This window comes from Heloderma suspectum, chromosome 4, assembly GCF_057233095.1.
Source record: "Heloderma suspectum isolate Gila_16-S chromosome 4, 16-S_ref, whole genome shotgun sequence".
NCBI lineage: Eukaryota > Metazoa > Chordata > Lepidosauria > Squamata > Helodermatidae > Heloderma > Heloderma suspectum.
Genome location: NC_139461.1, coordinates 164,566,229 through 164,589,935, shown reverse-complemented (window position 1 = coordinate 164,589,935; position 23,707 = coordinate 164,566,229). Strand labels below are relative to the sequence as shown.

Sequence of the window (23,707 nt, the reverse complement as noted above, 5' to 3'; positions counted from 1 at the left end):
CTAACCTGTGTTCGGTCAGACTCAGCACGAGTTTTCCCCCCCCTGCCTTCTAGCCATCCCCCCTCTTGCTTCATTGCCCTCAGCTCAGGAGTATACCAAGGAGCTGGCTGGGCTCTGCTCAGAGAGAGAGGGCACTTGGGCGCGATCGTGTCAACTGCCCAAGTCATCTCTGCATTCCACAGAGCGACCTGGGCTTCGACAGGAGCACCAGCCATACCAGCAGGAAAATCCCCCAGAGCCCTCTGGAATCCATCAGAATCCATTAGCCTCCAGGGGCGGACCATTTTAATAGGCCCCCCACCCTTGGGGAAAAGCTGCTGAGAGTCAAAACCTCAGCAGGAAGTGATCTGACCATGACAAAGGGACAGATGTTAATTCCTCCACTTTCAGATCACCATCTCCTGCCCAGTCGAGAAAACCAGATCAAGAATCTGTCCTTTTACATGTGTTGGGCCGATGACATGTTGGGACAGCCCCATGGTTGTCATGGCAGCCATGAAGTCCTGAGCCGCCCTGGATGCAGCAGCCTTGGCATGGAAGTTGAGATCCCCCAGGGCCATCATCCTAGGGGTCCTCAACACCAAGTCCAGGACCACCTCTGTCAGCTCAGGCAGGGAGTCTGGTGGGCAGTTCCTGCTAGGCTTGTTGTCTGTGTTGGTGAGCTGGCACAAGGTCCTTGGTAGTGAGTATATGAGCCCACTCGGGAAACTGGCTCAAAGTTTGCTGACTCTAAGGTCTCTCTTAGTAAGTCTCAGAACCTACATCTAGTGCTTCCATGGCTTGTGTCACTCTCCCATTTGACCTGGCTGGCCCCTCCCTCTGTGTCAGTGTCCATGTTGTTACTTGAGGTTGATAGCTACAGAGTGAGAAGCTCTATACAGTCAGTAAAAACAAGACCTGGAGCTGACTGTGGCTCAGATCATGAGCTGCTTCTTGCAAAATTTCGGCTTAAATTGAAGAACGTAGGGAAAACCACTAAACCATTCAGGTATGACCTAAATCATATCCCCTATGAATACACAGTGGAGGTGAGGAATAGATTTCAGGGATTAGACCTGATAGACAGAGTGCCTGAGGAACTATGGACAGAGGTCCGTAACATTGTTCAGGAGGCAGCAACTCAATCCATCCCAAAGAAAAAGAAATGCAAGAAAGCCAAATGGCTGTCTGATGAGGCTTTACAAGTAGCTGAGGAAAGAAGGGAAGCGAAAAGCAAGGGAGAAAGGGGGAGATATATCGAACTGAATGCAGAGTTCCAGAGAACAGCAAGGAGAGAGAAGAAGGCCTTCTTAAATGAACAAAGCAAAGAAATCGAGGAAAACAACAGAATGGGAAAGACGAGAGATCTCTTCAAGAAAATCGGAGATCTCAAGGGAACGTTTTGTGCAAAGACGGGCATGATAAAGGACAAAGAAGGCAGGGACCTAACAGAAGCAGATGAGATTAAGAAGAGGTGGCAAGAATACACAGAAGAACTATACAGGAAAGATCTGAATGTCCCTGATAGCCATGATAGTGCGGTCACTGAACTTGAGCCGGACATCCTAGAGAGTGAAGTCAAGTGGGCCTTAGGAAGCATTAGTAACAACAAAGCTAGCGGAGATGACAGTCTTCCAGCTGAGCTATTTAAAATCCTAAAAGATGATGCTGTTAAAGTGCTGCATTCAATATGCCAACAAATTTGGAACACTCAACAATGGCCGCAAGACTGGAAAAGATCAGTTTACATTCCAATTCCAAAGAAGGGCAACGCAAAAGAGTGTTCAAACTACCGCACGATTGCGCTCATTTCACATGCCAGCAAGGTGATGCTCAAAATCCTACAAGCTAGGTTTCAGCAGTATGTGAACCGAGAACTACCGGAAGTACAAGCTGGGTTTCGAAGAGGCAGAGGAACTAGAGATCAAATCGCCAACTTTCGCTGGATCATGGAGAAAGCAAGAGAATTCCAGAAAAACGTCTATTTCTGCTTCATTGACTACGCTAAAGCCTTTGATTGTGTGGATCACAACAAACTGTGGCAAATTCTTAAGGTGATGGGAATACCAGACCACCTTACCTGTTTCCTGAGAAACCTGTACGAGGGTCAAGAAGCAACAGTAAGAACCAGACATGGAACAACCAATTGGTTCAAAATTGGGAAAGGAGTACGACAAGACTGCATATTGTCACCCTGCTTATTTAACTTATATGCAGAGTACATCATGAGAAACGCCGGGTTGGATGAATCACAGGTCGGAATTAAGATTGCTGGGAGAATTATCAACAACCTCCGATATGCAGACGATACCACCCTAATGGCAGAAAGTGAAGAAGATCTCAAGAGCCTCTTGTTGAGGGTGAAAGAGGAGAGTGCAAAAGCTGGTTTGAAACTCAACATTAAAAAAACTAAGATCATGGCATCTGGCCCCATCACTTCCTGGCATATAGAAGGGGAAGAAATGGAAGCAGTGACAGATTTTACTTTCCTGGGCTCCAAGATCACCGCAGATGGTGACTGTAGCCATGAAATTAAAAGACGCTTGCTCCTTGGGAGGAAAGCTATGGCAAACCTAGACAGCATAGTAAGAAGCAGAGACATCACCTTGCCGACAAAGGTCCGTCTAATCAAAGCTATGGTTTTCCCAGTAGTAATGGATGGCTGTGAGAGCTGGACTATAAGGAAGGCTGGGCGCCGAAGAACTGATGCTTTCGAACTGTGATGCTGGAGAAGGCTCTTACGAGTCCCCTGGACTGCAAGGAGGTCAAATCAGTCCATCCTAAAGGAAATCAACCCTGAGTGCTCATTGGAAGGACAGATACTGAAGCTGAAGCTCCAATATTTTGGCCACCTAATGCGAAGAGAAAACTCTCTGGAAAAGACCCTGATGCTGGGAAAGACTGAAGGCAAAAGGAGAAGGGGACGGCAGAGGATGAGATAGCTAGATAGTATCACTGATGCAATGAATATGAACTTGAGCACACTCCAGGAGACAGCGCAGGACAGGAAGGCCTGGTGTGCTATGGTCCATGGGGTCACAAAGAGTCGGACATGACTGAACGACTGAACAACAACAAGTGAATATAAGAAAACGAAAGGGAAGGGGGGCTTACATTTGCAAGGGAGTTTTATCAGCATCACAGGTCAGGAACACTTGCTGGAAAAATATTTTATCAGTGCTCCAATTTTGTTACAAGTTTTAAGAACAGAGGAATCGGGGGAGGGGGGAGCCCAATAGATGCTCTGCCATAAACTGACATCTAGGAAAGGAGGTAAAATCATGCAGGACTATTGCCAAGCAAGAAAATTCATGCTCAGAGGATAGTTTCCTTAATATATAATCCAGTTTAAATTGAAATGATTTTGGGATAGCTGCTTTTGAAAAGTCCATCAATAAAAGAATAAACACAAGCAGGACTAACTTTTGCAATACACAGAAGAAAAACAAATGTTCATACTTTAAAGGCACACCTGCAAAGACTCAAGTGAAAACATCAAAAGAATGCTCACAGCAATGTGCAGACAGGAAACAACTGCTCTCCTAGTTTCTTGTGGTTACCAAGAGCCATCCAGAGCTGGAACTTCACAAAATTGTGGGGAATCACAAGTTCAGTGTAACCCCATCATCTACCTTCAATGTTGATAATTCCTTATCATGCTTAATGGAAAGTCTACTACTGTTTCCCTGGTTAAAATATTTCCCAGCAACTGGTAGTGGCACAATTACCAGTACGAATAAAGTAGAATTTATCAGAAGATTTGTGAAAACACATGAATTGTGCTGGTTGATGCCATATGCCTTATTCAAATGATGATAAAAACTCTTGAAATTGATGCAAATCATTTTTCTTCAAATGTTCTTAGTATGCTTGATAAATTATGCAGAGGCTGTGATGTAGTGCCAGCGCTTTTTGACCAGTCAAGGAGGCAACCCTTGCCAGGAAAACCGACAAGATAAAGTCAGTGTATAGAATAGATAAATCCAGTGAAAGACTTTGTGGGTAATGTGAAATCCAGAGCGTTTGGGTAAGAAAGTCATCTGCCATTTCTGTAAGAGTTAACAGCAGATATTGGTTGTTTACTATGCTGTCACGTCAATGGCCTCTACTTTCAGAAATTGTCAATATCAATGAGATGGAAAGGTGTTATTCACACCTTAGAAAGAGGGTATCAGTTTATCTTTTTCAGTACAGTTGATGTCAGTCAGAAGGATTCCGACATGAAACTCTTTCAATACTGATGTGTTTGCTCTGTATGTTGAGCACTGTTCTCTTTTACCGAAGTCAGCCATCCTGCTCTGAAAGCAAGGATGGGAGAAGTTTCCATAATGAATGCTGTCTGAAGCTGGGATCAGTGAAGCTTTCCCTGGATGGTATGGATTTAAGGACAAATAATATTGCATCTTTTGCAATGAAAGGGATGGCAAGTCAGTTTAAAACTTTCATGGAATCAACTGATGAAATACTTCATCCATTCCATCTATTTGGAGGGTTAAAAAAATATGCCTGATAACATCTTACCTGCTGTGAAAAAGAACACATCTTGTATACAACAGGTGGTGCTACTGCATCAGTTGGATGCTCTCCCTTAGATTTAGGAAGGAAGGTTGTCAACTGCCACCAACTTCATGTGAGCTTATTACATGGCACTCATTTGGAAAAGTACAGTGACACCAATGTCATCTATTTCACCAGCAACTCACAGTACAGTTGGCAGATTGTGTACTGATGCCAATATATTTCATGAATTATCTGGCTCCAAAAGTCCTATTAGAATTGTGAAAGTATAACTGAAAACTGGTTGCAGCATACAATCATACAGGCGTAAATACAATGATCTGCACTGCACTGATCTGTGCGGACATGGAGACAGTTGCGGTAACAGCAGCTTCAAAATCCTGTTTGATCTTGGTTCACATTCAGAAAAATACATGGAAATTTGAGATTCTTGGGATTCACTGAAAATAAGTATAGGGAACAACTTTACATTGAGATTATGAGCTGTTCTTTTGTGCCTTTGTACTGAAAACTGCCTTTGAAATAAAGTACATACACACACAAGTAAAATGTGCCATTTTCTTATGTTTCCACTTGAATGGGATAATTGTATGAATTTGTGTGGACCAATGGGACATACATGAAATATCTCTTTTATACTTGGACAACAACTCAAATTTGATTTCATAGGGTGTCCTGAAGACAGTAAGAGTGAGAAGCTGAAGTTGGCCAAATTTACGAAGTAATTGATGACTACTGCCCTCTAACATGAATAGCATATATCTGTGCCATTCAACACTTCAGTGTCTAACAGTACCTGAATAACTGTCCTTTGTATTTTAGGGCTTACCTGGCACTGAACAATAGTGAGGTTCAGCAACAGGTAGCACATTGAACCTGTAAACCTCAAATCACATTAGACAGGTGGGCAGGTACAAGTGCACAGTACACAGTCTGGCAATATGCAGGGAAGAGAAAGGATACACCCTGTCAGCTCAAGCAATTAGCAAACCCAAGATTTCCATCATCCAAGAATACAAGATTAGCATAAGAAGAGATTCAGATTTGAAATATAAAAAAGAAATATCAAGCCCACTCATAATTCCATGGTAAGATCAGAGCTCGTGGAACATGCTGTGGCAGCTTCTACTTTGTCATGCCTAGGGAAAGCAGCAGATCCTCTGGTCCTGGAATCTAGCCGCAAATAGGAATGTGTATGATGGGGATGGGGACAGAATTATCCCATCTTGTTAGATTACTGTTAACAGAACACCTTGCATGCAACACTCCCGAAGTTTGGGATGGGCAATCCTCACAGAGAAACACATTCAGAGCAAGAAATTTTAAGGGAAATTATTATTACACATTGATTAATAAATAACTTCAAAGAGAATATAAAAAACAGTGAGGGATAAATGCTACTTAATATAATTCAGTATCTGGTAAGTTACTATGGCAAACACAAATGAATCTAAATGTCAGAAGCAGAATGCTATATAATAGTCTTGGTGTGGGCAGAAGGTAGATTGGGATCTACTGGAAGATCTGAGAGATTTCCAGTGGATTGGCAAGAGCTTCTGATCCCCAATTGTCTAACAATAGCAACAACTAAAATGTTCTCCCCTCTCCCCCAAACTAGGTTGCTGAGAAAGACAGCTGGGGGTGTAAACCAGGAATGGGGGTTTATGTGAAAGGACAAAAACTGATCACAAATTCCTGGGCTCAGCATGTGCTCAGGGGTACGCTGCCCCTCAATTCTTGGTGTATGTTGGGCAGCCTGAGCCACTATTTTGCACCTAACTCTGGTTGGGTCTGGTGGATCTCAGGGTTTCAATAAAAACAAAGCAGTTCTCACAAACCTGAAGTCTGCACAGCCCAGTAATAGTCTGTATGATTTTGTCAGGAGCAATTCATGCCTAAGCAAATTTTTATTACATGTTGACATTCTCCAGCAAGTAAATAAAATGTAGGCAATGTCATGAATTTTAGGCACTATCAGGAAGTTCTTCCCATTCATTTCAAAAGGGTTAGCTCAGGAGAACCCAAACCCTTGACTTTACTAAAGCATTTCCTAGCCCTACATGGCATATTCTTAAGCAAGGAAAGGAACATAGGGCAGATAGAAGCATTATTAGGTAAGATAAATGAAAGTACTATCTGGAGGAAACCTGTTAGGTTGAAAATTCACACTATATATTTTAACTTGTAAGAGACAGGTAGAAAAAACAAATGCAGTTTCAAATATATGCCCTAACTCTATTCTGACAACACTACAAGAGAGAAGGATCTTGGAATTGTTGTAGATCACAAGCTGAATATGAGCCAACAATGTGATGTGGCTGCAAAAAAGGCCAACGCCATTTTGGGCTGCATTAATAGAAGCACAGCTTCCAAATCCCGGGAAGTACTGCTTCCCCTCTACTCTGCACTGGTTAGGCCTCATCTGGAGTACTGTGTCCAGTTCTGGGCACCACACTTTAAAAAGGATGCAGACAAGCTGGAGAGGGTTCAGAGGAGGGCAACAAAGATGATCAGAGGACTGGAAACAAAGCCCTATGAAGAGAGATGGAAAGAACTGGGCATGTTTAGCCTTGAGAAGAGAAGACTGAGGGGGAGATAGGATAGCACTCTTCAAGTACTTGAAAGGTTGTCACAGAGAGGAAGGCCAGCATCTCTTCTCCATCATCCCAGAGTGCAGGACACGGAATAATGGGCTCAAGTTACAGGAAGACAGATTCTGGCTGAACAACAGGAAAAGCTTCCTGACTGTTAGAGCAATAGAGCAATACTAGGGAATGGAACCAATTCCCTAGGGAGGTAGTGGGCTCTCCCACACTGGAGGCATTCAAGACGAGGCTGGACAGCCACCTGTCAGGGATGCTCTGACTTGGATTCCTGCATTGAGCAGGGGGTTGGACTTGATGGTCTTGTAGGCCCCTTCCAACCCTACTATTCTATGATTCTGTTCTATGACTCAAAAGTTCTACACTCAAAAACATAGCTCGATACTCTCAAAAATGTTTGGGGTAAAGAAGCAGAGTGTATACTTATCAAATGGTAAAAGACAAAAAGACGGAGGAGTTGGTAATCTTTGGGAAGATAAGATTAGAATTAAAATATGTGAACTGAAGAAAGGGCCCCAAATGTCATGACCCTCAAACCTGGTCCCCTGCACTGCCCCAAGGAAGACCCAGATAAGGAAGGGATACAGGCTACTGCATTCGTGGGGGGGGGGGGGAGACTTCAGCATCTCCTCTCAGCCGAAGGATGTAGCTCTCTGCCTTCTTTGGATTCCGAGGTGTCTCCTGCTCCTTTGCCTCATAGAAGCCAGCAGTTACAGAACCACACAAGGGCCCTTTAAAAATCACAGCCAGCACTTCCTTTAGGGAAGCAGAACAGGCTTTGTCAGCCTTCAGCTCTTTGCTGTGGCAAAAGCCCTCCATCACCTACAGTAATGGGGGAAAGCTACAGCCAGCTGCTCACTGGGAGTTCTCTGTGGTCCTGATAGGCCCAAGCCTGGATGTGTCTTGCCAAAGCAAGCTATGTTCTCCTAAATCTGACTTTACTTGATGTGACCCTGACGTAACCTTACTGAAAGTCTGGAAGAGACTTTACCTAAGTAAATAGCTACTACTTCCCCTCTGAGCTTCAAGCCCCAGTGGAACAGGATAACACAGCAGTACGACAACATTCAATGACGACTAGCGTGAATGTGACTTCCTTATTGGCTTCAATCTCCAGGAAGATTCTGTTACCTCCAGCAAAGTGACACCGGAAAGCAGTTGTCAGGCATTGCTTCCTTTTTAATTTTAGGGTGTCACCTAGATCATGAAATGTTTATTAGCTGAATACCAAAAAGCTTGAAGACAGGACATGTATTGGCAGCAATATAAAATGTACACTAAACTGGCCAATAGTATTTGGGAGGCATTAGCACACTGGAACAGATCAAATTCCTACAGGATCCAGTTCTGTGGGTCTTGATCTTTCGGGTCACACAATGAGCGCCTTCGTTACTAACCCACATAATGTAGGTAAAGTCTTTGTGTTCTTTATTATGCAAATCTGATCAGCTTGAGTCTGTTTTCCTATCAAGGAAGGCTTTGTTAAGAGTTTGGAAAGGTTGGGAGCAGTGTCTTTCAAACTTTCTGCCTTCAGGGAAACCTTCCCACACAGAGGCATCTGCCTTGGAACCCCTGTGCATTATGGACGAACCTTGGGCACTTTCTAGGATGAGCTCTCAGATCACATGCAGCCCTTGCCTACTGGGCCTCATTGCTGTCCCACACTATACAAACGCACTCCCAACGGTCCCGTGTGCCTGCGCATTGGAAATGAAGACAGTGGTTGCAAGCCGTCTTTTAGGGAAGTTTGTCTGCCTTTACTGAGATTCTGGAATTCCAGCTAAGCTTCCAAGGAACCCAAGGATAGCCCAGAACACAGTTTGAAAACATGGTCCTGATTCAAGCAACACACGCTCTGTTCTTGCTTTCGCCCTATATAATCCATAGCGTGAAAATGATGCCCCTTATTTGTTGCTGTACCCACTTATTATACACTATTTACTGGTGGCTGGTAAGAGTCACTTTCCAAATACAACACCTTTAGACAACTTCTACATTCCTCATTTATCAAATCACTGCTCCTTGCTCCTGTCCTCAGAATTCTATTGCTTATTTTTTTTAATGACTCAGCCCAACATGAGGGTACTCTGTTTTTAAACAAACACTTTTTGTAGCCTTTTAGTAACTCTTTCCTCCCCCATGTATAGATGGGTTGGTGGATGGATGGACAAATAGATGTCATCAGTGCAGATCAAGCACCTGGGTTCCTTACCTGTGAGACTGTGATGCCACATTTCTTGGCTAGTTCCTCTTTGGCTTCCTCACTGGGGTAAGGGTTGCTGAGGTGGGAATAGAAATACTCATTGAGGATTTCTGTAGCCTGCTTGTTGAAATTTCTTCTCTTCCGCCTGGGCAAGAAGAAATGAAGGATAATCAGCATCAATGACCCAGGAGCAATCTTTTTAAAAGGAGATCCCACAGTCACCAGACACATACCAGACTGAATACTGATCTGCATATCAATATTCAGTAAACTGAATTGCACTCAAGAAAATAAAATACTTCACTACCCTCTTTAGACTTTCCCAAATGGTCAAGCTAGATGTTACATGGGGATTCATGCAACATTCTCCCAAAAGTTCTTCTTAAAAGAAAAGCTCTGTGTGTGTGTGTGTGTGTGTGTGTGTGCGTGCACGCGTGCGCGTGTGTGTGTGAGAGAGAGAGAGAGAGAGAATTTGATTGGAAAAGTAGCAGGTAGGGATGTGGAATTTAACCCTTTCCTCATGGGCCACTTTTCTGATTAAAATTGCCTTCCTTGTGCTGCTTTTCATAAGCTTGGTAGGCAATTTTGAGTGGGAAAGCAGCTATCAAGGGAAGGCTCAAGTGCCCTCACCTGTACTGCTGTGTTGTCACTCCCAAGAGCAACCTTCAAAGGCTTCTTCGATTAAAGAAGGGAAGAATGCTACCTGCATTTGCCTGTAATGTTTAGGTCTGTGCCAAATTAAACATGATGATGGGATATCTCCAATTGGATCTTCCACAGGTTTTGAATGGCTAAATATTACTGAGCTGCAGCATTCAGAGAAGGGGGATGAAAAGAGTAGACCATTTCTACTCTTTTCACCAAATTTCACTCACATTCACACAGAGCTGTTACTTGCCCCACTAGGCTAAAAATACAGAAATAATTTGGCAACCTTGGAGAAAAAACAGCTCTGGAGGGGTGTTTTGGATTGTTGAAACAACATGGTGGGGAAAGCATTAACCCCCACCCTCAGAACCATGGCCTTGATCTTGCAGGGGTGGAGGTGGCACAGTGGCTGCCATTTAGAAAACTGTGGGAGATCTGATTGTGGACCTTCTGTCACCTTGTCTAGTTGCATCCTCTCTCTCACTTTTTGTGGCTTGTAGGGCAAATGAGACCCTGAACACACTAAATATTGATTATCTTGTTGGTCATACCACAAACATAATCTGCTGACTTCTAATATCTTTCTCTTGCAAATCTCTTCCATCTGCTCTTTCCAAGTGACCTTTATAATCCCAAGCAAGTTGAAAGACCATGTGGCCTTGGCCACAAGCTGAAAGGTAGGCAAACTGTGTGGGAAAGCTAACTAGTGTTCCTCTCTGTAAAAGGTTAAAAAAAACTCTGCAAATGGAAAATTAACATAACAATGAGAGGGCTAGCCTAGAGCCTGATGTGTTCTACCTGATGTGCTAGTTTTCTACTTGCATGGAATTTTTACATGGGTGTTTAAACATGTTATCTCCTCCCTACAGTCTGAAGGGATGAAGTCTACTTTACAACAATCTCTCTCTGCTGTGTGTATAAATCAGGCCTGAGATGTAGTTTGTTCTCTTTCAAGTCTTTGACCATCCTGCTATTCTTAACCTTTTCTTTAATTATTTTTCCCCTCTGGCTAGAATCCATATGTAATACAAAAGTAGAGTGTGTCTGTTCCTTCCTGTATATGAATCACACAGAGACTCCCAAATGCCGATAATTTATAAGTAAAGTCCATTTCTTCTAGAATGTATTCAGAGTAATAAGCCATGCCCTGCCTTATCCAAATTGGACCAAATGCATTCACTTAGTCATATAGAGCATACTCTAAACTTTCCTAACCCAGTCTATTAAAGAAGGAGCATCACAGTTCTTCCACTTCTTTGCTTTTCAATCTTAGCTTTGGTGATTATATTAGTTGTACATTCCTCATTTAGTTTGGTATTAGCTTGTGCTGAAAAATAATCCTGTAGCTCACCTATCCCCTTCTCCAGAAAGTATTAGCAACAATTTCCTTTAGGTTAAAAATATAAATGGTTCGATGCTGCCCAGTTTTTTTCTAGGGAGAAATAGCCATCTCAATCTTGAAAATAAGTTTACAAAAAGTCTAAAGCAAGTCTAGCCCATAAAAACTTTTACTAGCCCACCTTCTCAAACATACCTATGCTAGTCATTTGTGGCACCAACATCCTGGAAGGGGAAGAAAGAAAAAGAACTGGCTCTATTCCAATTTTCTTAAAAAAACGTTCCTTCCTGATCACCTGGAAGTGATTCTACTCACCACAGGCAACTAGGCAAATGGCTATTTATACAGCTGGGATAAAGCTCACCGTGCATCGAGAAATCGGGAGCGCAAGATCATGACGGCTTCGCACGTGCTCTGTTTGAGCTGCATCTGGATGGAGCTGAACTTGCGGTGGATGATGCTGACCATCCGTTCTATTTCTTTGGGGGAGATGGGCCGGGTCCTGCTCTGCTCCCGTAGCAGATTCATCACGTGAGTAGTGAACTCATTACATGCCTGGGACAACAAGAGAAAGAGCGAGGAGAACCCTCAGGACCAGAGGAGTCACTGGATGTTGTACAGGATGCTGCAGCACTAGGGATGCATGAAACCAGCCCTTTCTGCTCTTCTGCCTCATAGTCTTGGATGACTGTTGAAACTCTACAGAATGTCTCAGAAAAACCCAGTGCAAATTGAATGCATGCTGGAATGTGTATCCAAATGCAAGTCCCATTTCTCTGTTCCATTACTTGTCCTAGGATATAGGATATAGGATATGGTCTGAAGATACTAAATATAGCGACCTTGCTGGTGTAGATCTGGTTGGTGCCTGGATGAGAGACCACCTAGGAACCTTATGTATACCACCTTGGATTCCTTCATGGAAGGAAGGTGGGATATCAATACACTAAATAAATACATAAATGGCTTTTCACAAGATATACATTTAAATGCTTATTTAAATGTGCAAATTCAAATATTGTCTTTCTATTCCATTGCTTTCAAGGGGATCCATATTTGGATGTGTACCTGAATGCACATTCCAAAAAGATTTTTCAGCCTCCAGTGAACTTGTACAGGAGTTTCTGCATTCACCCACCATTTTCCACCTCCAGCTACTTCGTACAAGAATACAAATATTCTGGATATTATCAGACATACGTGAGTCTAGGATAATTATTTGTACCACAAGAGCTAAAATATCAAGCCAAAAATCAAACCTGTTGGATTACTATGGCCTCTGTTCAGCATCCATTATGGACAAGATCATTCAGCACTATTTTATGGACAAGTCATATGAACCCATATGTGTAAGCGTACAGATGTGCATGTGCACGCGCACGCACACGTGCACACTTATCTGTGACAGAGCTGAGCCAATGGCCTTATTTATTTTATGTATGCTTATTTTAAGTATTTGTATGCAGGCTTTCTTTATAAATAAACTCAAGGCAGTCTTGTCTCCAGTCGCCATAGGCTAGAATGACCATCTCTCCAAATAAGTGACTGCAATACACCTCCAAAACCAAGTATCAGTATCAAGAGAAGCACCACAGGTTGTAAGAGAAACAATTTATAGACAGAGGAGACAAAAACATTGGGGGTGTTCAGACGACCACATGGGTAAAAGAAGCCATCATGGCTTCTCCATCCGCATGGCCGCGATTTGTATAATTACCCACGATGCAGTGCAGGGTTTTTATTTATTTGTTTGTTTGTTTGTTTGTTTATTGCATTGATATCCCGCTTTTTTTCCTCTTGCAAGGAACCCCAGGTGGCTTACATTATCCTCTCCATTTTATCCTCACAACAACCCCATGACGTAGGCTGGGCTGAGAGTCTGTGACTGGCCCAAAGCCACCCAGTGAGCTTCCATGGCCGAGTGGGGACCAGAAACTGGATCTCCCAGCTCCCAGTCCAACACTCTCACCGCTACACCGGCTCTCGGTGTTGCTGTGTTGTCTGAACCCGGCATGGTACGCGCGTGGGGGGCCCTTCTTACTCATGCTATAACCTCTATTACAAGCCATGGGTTGTGGCGTAGGTAAGACGCCACTCCTGCCACTCTCCAGACGACACGGCAACTCATGCTGTATCACAAATAATTCTGCATCACGTGATAATCTGAACTCAGCCACTGACTGGAGATTGCAAAATGCTTTTCTTACTTAATGAGTGGATATTGAAGAGCAAGAGGTGATATACAAATGCCTTTGTTCTGAGCGTAAGGCTGTAAGATTGACTGTCCCTGTAACTCTGGTTTGAATCAGACAGAAAGAGACAGAAAAATACACAATTTGCACACATGATAAGGTATTTTTCTGCTGTCAGCCATACTGAATCAAACTAGTCCAGTTCTAAATTAAGAGCCTGCCTCTGGCTCTTACCAATCCAGTTTCAGTCACACTAACAACCTCTCTAGCTTGCTAATAATCTTCAATAGTGCAAGCAGCCAACACTGCAGAAAACTATTCACCATGTAATGCATCCCAAGCAGATGTATATATGCAAGCCTGTGTATCATGTATCATTCTTATACAGCACAGGCTGTTAGTTGCTTAAAGGGGTCTGGCTTTATTGTACTGTTGGATGGTTGATGCATTTCCTAAAGCCGGAGTGGGGAATTCATAGCCTGCAGGCTGCATGTGGCCCTCGGCCCAATGGGATGGCATCAGGAAGGCTAAAGCTGAGAACAAGCTGAAGTTAGCGAGGGATGCTAAAAGCAACAAAAAGGCTTTCTTCAGCTACGTGCATAGTAAAAGACAGAGGAAAGAAATGGTGGTTCAGCTATTAAATAAGGATGGCAAAACGATGACAAAGAAAAGGCAGAAGTGCTCAATTCCTGCTCAGTCTTCTCCCAAAAGAGGGTCTATGACACCCTGCCCCCCCGGCAAAGGCAAAGTACAGGCTGAAGGGGCAGGACTGCAGCTTGAGATCAGTAGGCATATGGTCAAGGAACACCTAATTACTTTGAATGAGTTCAAATCTCCAGGCCAGATGAAATGCATCCTAGAATAATAAAGGAACTGGCAGAAGAACTCTCAGAACCACTGTCTATTATCTTTGAGAAATCATGGAGGACGAGTGAAGTGCCAGATGACTGGAGGAGGGCTAATGTTGTCCCTCTCTTCAAAAAGGGCAAAAAGGAGGAACCTGGGAACTACAGACCAGTCAGTCTGACATCAATCCATGGGAAAATTCTGGAACAGATTATAAAGCAATCCATCTGTAAGCACCTTGACAACAATGCCGTGATTACTCGAAGCCAACATGGATTTGTCAAGAACAAATCCTGTCAGACGAATCTGATCTCATTTTTTGATCAAGCAACCTCCCTTGTGGACTGTGGGAATGCTGTGGACATAATATACCTTGAATTCAGCAAAGTTTTCAACAAAGTACCCTATGATATCTGCAAATTTGCAGATGACACAAAATTGGGTGGGATAGCTAATACTTTGGAAGACAGAAACAAAATTCAAAGTGATCTTGATAGATTGGAGTGCTGGGCAGAAAACAACACAATGACATTTAATAGGGATAAATGCCAAGTTCAGCACATAGGAAAAAGAAACCAAATGCACAGTTACAAGATGGGGCATATGTGGCTCAACAACACTATAAGCAAGAAGGATCTTGGAATTGTTGTCCATCACAACCTGAATATGAGCCAACAATGTGATGTGGCTGCAAAAAAGGCAAATTCCATTTTGCGCTGCATTAATAGAAGCATCGCTTCCAAATCCCGGGAAGTACTCATTCCCCTCTACTCAGCAATGGTTAGGCCTCATCTGGAGTAATGTGTCCAGTTCAGGGCACCACACTTTAAGAAGGATGCAGACAAGCTGGAGAAGGTTCCGAGGAGGGCAACAAAGATGATCAGGGGACTGGAAACAAAGCCCGATGAGGAGAGACCGAAAGAACTGGGCATGTTTAGCTTTGAGAAGAGAAGACTGAGGGGAGATAGGATAGTGCTCTTCAAGTACTTGAAAGGTTGTCACAGAGAGGAAGGCCAGGATCTCTTCTCGATCATCCCAGAATGCAGGACACAGAATAATGGGCTCAAGTTACAGAAAGCCAGATTCTGGCTGAACAACAGGAAAATCATCCTGACTGCTAGAGTAATACGAGAATGGAACCAATTACCTAGGGAGGTAGTGGGTTCTCCCATACTGGAGGCATTCAAGATGAGGCTGGACAGCCATCTGTTGGGGATGCTCTGACTTGGAGTCCTGCACTGAGCAAGGGGTTGGACTCGATGGTCTTGTAGGCCCCTTCCAACCCTACTATTCTATGATTCTATGACCACAATTCAAAAATAGTATCCCCTACACTGGCAACCTGACATGGTGCTGTTCACTCTATCATCTATGGATTCTACCACCTTATCCTGCTGCATGTATACAGCAGGCCTTAATCCCAGACACTGCCTTGCCTACAGAGGCAACTGAACTGATTCACAGATCAGTGATCTTTCAAAAGCCAATAAAAGAAGACAGCTGTGTTGCCTGGCTGTGAACAATGGGCATTGTGAGTGATGCAGTGTAGTGGGTTAAATGATTCGACTTCCAGGACAAGTGTTGGAGCGGACAGATGGGCACCTACCAAACAGTGGTGGCTTACGAAACAAGATGCAGCAAATGGTCACTGCCTCTAAGCAGTGGCCAGGAAGGAGGGGAGCTCTCACCTGGATTACCTCCAATGTACACCCATCACGAAGGGTGCAGAGCTTCTTTCTTTTGCCTGCTGCTCAACAGCTTTGGCCATTTCTTGCTTTCCACTCTACCTCACTGGCCACCTCTGTTAGCAAAGGCCAGATTCAATTGCTACCCCCAGTCAAAAGTTCTGCAGCCAATGACTTGAGCAGAGTAGAGTGGATTAGCTAGCAAAGGTTTCAGGACGACACAAATCAATGTGTTCCAGCAAAACATTCAGCAAGTTTTTCACATGTCTCAAACAATAATAATTAAAGCCATAGAGACGTAGAGTGCATCAAGATCTCCGATATGAAAGGGCAAAAAGGTAATAACTGAAATTAGGTGTGCTGAAGACATCATGCTTCCAGAAGCTCCTGCATTCAGTTTTTGGAGCCCCTGCTCTTGATGACTGGCCACAGCACTAATCTGACAGAGGATTCTTAATGGAAATTTCGTCACCTGCCACATTGAACAGTCTTTCCTTTCAGTCAGCCTGGGAGGCATACTGCACCAGGAGGCAGGTGATGCAAACATAAATTGCCTAAAGGCAAAAACTAACAAATGGAAAGTGAAGAGATCCTTGTTTTTCATGTCTTACAAAGCTCTAGCTAGATTAGCCTCCTGCACAAGCCAGCCTAACTGGTTGGTCTGCTCTCCTCATGCATTTCTAGGACCATGAGACAAAAGGAGGGAGCTCATCACCTGCAATAACATCACTTTCTATTTTTGCTTCAGGCAGCTGTGGGTTGGGTATCTCCATCGTTAGGTTAGTGCATCATGAGAACTCTCTGGAGACACCGTAGTAGCAATGATAACTGTTGTACAGGGGTGAGAGGAACCCTGGCTGGGTGAGGCTGTCAGGGAAAGACCTGTCATGGGGGAAAGGGCTGATAAACCTCTCTCATTTATATGCCTCTCCTTTGTTAGGAGGATGGAAATTACATGAGTACCATACAGCATTTTTAAGAAGAGAAATCAATGCATCACCCTTTCCTTATTAGAGATGCAACTCAGGGGCCTGATCAGGAATCTTACAGAGACAAATAGAATCATAGAACAGTAGGGTTGGAAGGGGCCTACATTCCATACATTTTTTTTCTTCATTATTGCTAATAGAATAACAAACTTTTCCTGTCTCTATTGTTCCCAAATTGTTTTTTCCCAGATTTGTCAAGTTTAAAGGCTGTAAAGGTAGGCCTGACTAGGCCTTGTAAGTAGTTTGGTTCAGGGAAAGTGCCTGATGGGATTGAGACACATACAATGGGATTGTATGTGTCTGACCATAAGAAGGTAATTGTAACTTTCTCATTATAAGCAGGAAATTCCTATCCATCAAAGTAGCTCATCCCTGAAGATAAGCAGGCAGCTGTGTTGATAAGACTGTTGCTGAGCTAAATTACCTCTTGAGTATAGGGGTGTACGAACCCCACTTACCTGGGTCCACTGGGAGGTCGGCAATCCGGTCTTCCCCCTGGAATCCTCCCTGGCCAGCTCTGCTCTGCGGCGAGTCCGCAGAGCCGCCGGCTGGGGCTGGCGACAGCCGGACTTCCGGCCGCAGTCGGTCTTCATCCACATATGGGGGCCGGCGTAGTGGACACCATTTGCATCCCTGCTCTTTACTGTGACAGGCCATGTAAATCTTTACGTAGCCTATCATGTTAAAGAGGAGGGACGCAAATGGCGTAGCGGATGCCATTTGCATCCGCAGTCCAGCGATATGGCCATGGTGGCCGTATTGCTGGGTCTTCAGAGCCAGCAGCAGGGAGGATCCGCCGGCGAGGACTTCACGCTGGAAGACAAGGAGGAGATCCGATCCTCCACCGACTTCGGGGGGGCCAGATTCAGTAGAAGCTGGCCTCACTGGGGTCTGTGGAGGATTTCTCCAACATCCCTACTTGAGTATGCGTAGTGTATTTTCTTTGTTATCCAACTTTCAGTCTGTAGAATTGCATCCTGTTTCTTTTTGGGGGGTGAGACACAGTTTTGACTGTCTCTCCCACAGCTGTGATGTGCTTTAATAGATTTCTGACTGTTCAACCTAATCTGCCTTGGATATTTCCTTAACAAGGGCAACCCTAGGTAGATTTTACAGCATATGGCCGAGAAAGACTTACATGAGTCATTCTGGGGGAGTTGCTCACCAAACACATGTGAATGATCTGAGAATCTCAGGCAAGCCAATTCTGCAGGCATTCAATATAATTCTGTTATGGCACAAAAGAGATCTACTGCACCTGTGCCCCCTAATTTCCAAGCACTTCAGTGAAGGCTAAATAGCAATGAAAGAAGTTAAGTCTAGGGCAGGGGTGGGCACCTCGTGGCCCTGTAGATGTTTTGGCCTACAACTCCCATCATCCCATACTACTGGCTATGCTGGCTAGGGCCGATGGGTGCTGTATGCTGAAACATCTACAGGGCCAGAAGTTGCCCACCCCTGGTCTAGCAGATTTGAAGCATATAATTAGCAGCTGTTTATAAAGGGAGAAAGTTGGAAATCATTTTTATTGAATATCTCATAATTACAGGAAAATGGAAAAACACAGAAACCAGTTTTCAATGCAGGAAGGAGTTTCATCAGTTGAGCCAATTCATTAGCTTTTTCCTTTTAACATTGTAAAGTGACAACAGGTTGACTTTGGGGCAATGGGCTGAATGGGAGCTAATAAACTGTGCTTAGGCAGAATAATGGACTGAATGAGGGCCAATAAACTAAGATGGAGATACTTGTTGTGGGTGGTTCATCTGTCTAGTTAAGTGGTGTTCAGACCATTCTGGAGGGGGCTGCTCTCCCCCTAAAGGAGCAGGTTCGTGTTTGGGGATGCTCTTAGATCCACCATTGTCTAAGCTTAAGCTGATATACCAACTAGGACCCTACCTGGACAGAGATAGCCTTGTGACAGGCTATCTGGTTATTGGGTGGCCTATATGTGTAAGAGATGAATGAAGGAACAAATTGAATAAAGAAAGTATTTTTGGTGTGGTGAACAGGTATTGTAAATGCTCCATCCCATCTTGAGAAGCCTTTAAAAACCAGCTGAGAGTAGAAAAGATGAAACCAGCTTGAGGGTGGCCTTTGGAGGAAAAAATGGAAGATCGTTGCTCCAGTTCAGAGCTTATGCACCAATACATGGGTGCATCTTGTGCACATAGGTTTGCCATTGAGTTCTAGCAGAGGTGAATGCTGACATGTGCTATATAACTTAACACTAAACTGGCCATGTTACAGAACACTGTTGTTGTTATTATTATTATTATATCATCACCACCACCACCATCTTGGGGTCAATGGGATATGAAACTTTCATTTTTATCCCACTTTTCCTCCATGGAGCTCAAGGTGACGTCTATGACATATATATAGTTTTCTCTACACAACAGCCCTATGAGAGTTGTTTGGCTGAAGAGATAGTGACTGATTTCTGACAGCCAATGTGGTTTAGTGGCTGGAGTGTTGGACTGGGAGGCAGAAGATCCGGGTTCTACTCCCCACAGCCATGGAAGCTCACTGGGTGACTCTGGGCCAGTCACAGACTCTCAGCCCAAGCTACCTCACAGGGTTGTTGTTGTGAGGATAAAAAGGAGAGGAGGATTATGTGTGCCACCTTGGGTTCCTTAAGGAGGAAAAAAGGCGGGATATAAATGAAATAAATAAACAAACAAATCTAAGCTCACCCAGTGAAAGTCATAAATGAGCTAGGATTTGGACCTGAATCTCCATTTCACCACACCATAAGAACATAAGAAGAGCCCTGCTGGATCAGACCAAGGGTCCATCTAGTCCAGCATTCTGCTCACACAGTGGCCAACCAGCTGTTGACCAGGAATCCACAAGCACGACATGAGTGCAACAGCTCCCTCCCACCCATGTTCCCCAGCAACTGGTGCACATAGGCATACTGCCTCATACCCATCAGGACTAGTAGATATTGATAGCCTTCTCCATGAATTTGTCTAACCCCCCTTTAAAGCCATCCAAGTTGATGGCCATCACTACATCTTGTGGTAGCAAATTCCATAGTTTGACCATGCGCTGTATGAAGAACTACTTCCTTTTATCTGTCCTGAATCTCCCACCAATCAGCTTCATAGGATGATCCTGGGTTCTAGTATTATGAGAGAGGGAGAAAAAAGTCTCCCTATTCACATTCTCCACACCATGCATAATTTTGTACACCTCCATCATGTCTCCCCTTACTCGCCTTTTCCCAAGCTAAACAATCCCAGCTGCTATAACCTTTCTTCATAGGGGAGATGTTCCAGCTCCTTGATCATTTTAGTTGCCCTCTTCCATACCAATTATGATTTTACAGATACGATGCAGTATCTTGGCCACAAACACCCAATGCCCAGTTTACATGATAAGCAGATTCACATGGTAGAGCTTTTCCTGGAATACATCACTTGAGGCTCCAGGCATGGAGGGGAGGCTGCCTACAGGAATGCTTTCCATGAACAAAACTCACCACATGTTGAAAAAGGTTGCATCCTAGCCCTTCGACCCAACATGCTATTTTTCTATATTCAGGAAAACCCTGTGGGGAGCATTCAAACATGTAACCCCCTTCTACCTTCAGTCTGAAGTTGCACAGTCCAGGACAAGATTTACCACTTGATTCCGCTGCATGTATAAATCCAGTCCATGAGACCACAGAGGAAGTGGGATTAGAATCACAGCACCATGCTAGTTTAGCCTCTACTGTGGCACAGGAAACTGCCACACAAAAGACTGGTACCTGCTCATATTTCTCCAACTCAGTGTGGTAGATCTGTCGAATCTGAGAGAGTTTTGCTCTGTAGTCAGAATGCTCCACAGAATTGTCTGAGCCGGCACCCCCAGATGCTGCTGCTGCTGCTGCCGCTGCCGCTGAACCCCCTCCTTTCTCAGGTCCTGCTACCCCTTCCGCTAAGAGCATGTTGTCCAGTCGCATTAGCTGTGGGTCTGTTGGTTCTTCCTCCTGAGCCCCTCGAATACTCAACACTGTGAGAAGATACAAAAGTGAAATACGCAGATTAAAGCATGGACTGATAGCAAAAGTATCTAGGGTTTGCAGTACAAATATATAGTCAGCAACAAATACATTTTAACAGATAAAAACAGAGATACTTGTATAGTTGAAACACTCATAGGCCTATATGAAGGACCACCATCTGAGCTGTCTCCTCCACATACCCTATTGCTACATAGTATTGCTTTATCTTGCAATTATCTTTCTTAAGCTGGTTTCTGTAGCAGACTATGTAAGTGTCAGGGCTGGCTGGCCCCTTAGTATCCACGCACAGGCATACAGGCATGTTATGCACTAAAGTCAAGGTGCATCCACTAACCACTCAAATATTTAACTTTTAGAGACTTGGGAAGGGGGATGAAATTCAAAGGATGACAACTCTAGTGCACAAAAGACCACCAAAACTCTGCCCACAGGAATTGAAGCACACACAATTTTCAGAAATTTCAGTTTGTTTCCATTTATTTCCATCTCTTCACCCCCCTCAGGTTTTTTCCATTTATTTCCATCTCTTCACCTATCCCCATGTTATTAATGTGCATGTGTGCACTGATTAAAAAAACTGCACAAAAGCAATCTTGATGTGATGTGCATCAATATGCTTTTTGTATGGTGTTTTACTAATGTATATGTATATGCCCCTTCTGCACATCAACGTACTGCTGCACAAATATAACCTTTATACAACTGTACATATAATCACATCAAGACTGGTATGTGTGTGTGTTTAATCAATGCGTACCAGTAATGTAGAGGGGAGAAAAAGACATAAAGGAACAGAAAGATGCAGCAAACTGTGCATGCACAGTACTCTGAACAAAATTTAGAAATCAAATGCACTGTTTCCAGTTTATAAAGACAACCAGGTAATAGAGAATTCCAAAATCAGGGGAGAAATCTGGCCAAGAATTTTGGAAGTATTCCTAGTTGCATCTCTAATTTACATTGCTTCAAGTGCATTTGCTTGGTGTGGGCTGCTGCTTTCACAGCTCTCATATCTAATGCACACTGTACTTCCCAGGGGTTTACATAGGGCAGGTTATGGCAGGGGAAGATGGACAGGTGTAATCTAACTACAAACAGAAGCAAATTCTCACTCACTACCTGCAAAGTGTATCCTGGTATTCAGCTCTTTTAAAAAATTACATTTTATTTTTGGAACTTGAAAAAGCAGACACAATTACATTTAAGAACATCCATTCATGATACACTGCTCATGAAGAAAGACAAGGAAAAAGAAAAACTCCTTCATTCAACTGACCCAAAGAAACAGCTAAAAATATGGCACAGAAAAAGTTTGTTTTACCCCCACCCTGACAAGAAGTAGTAACACTACAGAGACCAACCTATTTTCTAATACCTCAGGAGCTTTATTTTATTTATTTTAATGAAAGTGATTTTAATAAGATGAATTTATTTTAAACAATAGAATAAATATTCTCAAAAGGAAGGACAGCAAGAGGTAGGAGGTTATATGAACAGACAAAATAAAAGTTGGAGGAAAAGCACAGGAATGGAGATACATAACAGGAGAACATAGAGTGGTGGTTCAGGGAAAGGAGTGTGTGGCAGGCTCAAACCTAACGTATGGTACTTTTTTCAAATTCTTATATTCTGGGCTCATATGAAGATACAGGCCCGTATATTTGAAGGACTGTCTTTTCCATATGAACCTGCCCAAGTATGAAGATAATCACAGAAGGCCTTCTCTGTGTCCCCCCCCCCAAACCTTTGGAAATAAGGTGTGTGATGACTAGGGAGAGGGCCTTTTTGATGGTGGCACCACAGGTTTGGAATTTTCACCCCAGGGAGACTCACCTGGCCCCAAGTCTGCTTCCCCCCCCTTTTTTTTTCAGATGAAGAACTTGGTATTTGCCCAGTCCTTTTACATCTGAGGACATTCCTGTTTTAGCATGCTTTTATTATTTGAATTTACTCTTCCAGATTGCTGCATGCTTTTAAATTCCTGCTGGTTACTTAACAGTTTGCTCTTATTGTTGTATTATGTATAGTTTGTAAGGTGTTTTTATTTTGTTATATTGTATACTTTTAAAACTGTGAAAGTTGCTGCTTTGGCTGGTCTGCTGGTTTTAACAATATTTACTGATTTTATTGTTTACAGGTGTTTTTAATTGTTGTAAGATGTTCGGAAGTCTTTGAACTGAAGAGCAGGATGCCAAATAATTGTAATAATCTTCCTTTATAAATATATCTGTAGTTTAATATTTAGGCACAACAAACAATACATTATATTATTTTGTTGTTTCCCAAGGTAGGAAGGTCCGCAACTGGAAGCCTCTGAGTAACATTTGGCCATCTGAGGGAGGCCACCAGCAGAAAAAGGTGGTGGCAACTTTTGAAACAGAATTTGCTGCAAGATCACTTTAGTGGGTGCTGGCCCACCCCCTTCACTTGTTTCTCAAAGAGGACTTCAGAAAAGTTAGTTGCTGACCACAGCCCTATGGCAATGTTTGCTTTGGCTTCAAATGTGAGTGTGTGATGCCAGTTGAACAAGTAGCTGTCAGGAGCGCCCTAGCTGCCTCTTGCAGTCCCCTCCAATAGCCAACTCAGGACACAGATGACAAGGCTTTCTTCCTTTATGACTCTTTCAGATACTAATCACTAGCCACTAAGCAAAGAACAGCACTGGGGAAAGATAGCAGAGTAGCCTAAGC

General features: G+C 43.4%; 1 protein-coding gene across 13 annotated transcripts in view; it reads right to left on the bottom strand.

Moving 5' to 3' along the window:
• The window catches only part of PBX1 (PBX homeobox 1), a 272,023-nt gene that overhangs the window by 33,928 nt on the left and 214,388 nt on the right, over window positions 1–23,707 (bottom strand). For all 13 annotated transcript variants that reach the window (XM_084851041.1, XM_084851044.1, XM_084851042.1 and 10 more), the window contains 3 exons: window positions 20,760–21,004; window positions 11,655–11,845; window positions 9,313–9,448 (listed from right to left, as the gene is read on the bottom strand). In XM_084851041.1, the coding sequence (XP_084707167.1) occupies window positions 9,313–9,448; window positions 11,655–11,845; window positions 20,760–21,004 (572 nt within the window). The remainder of the gene's footprint in view (window positions 1–9,312; window positions 9,449–11,654; window positions 11,846–20,759; window positions 21,005–23,707) is intronic.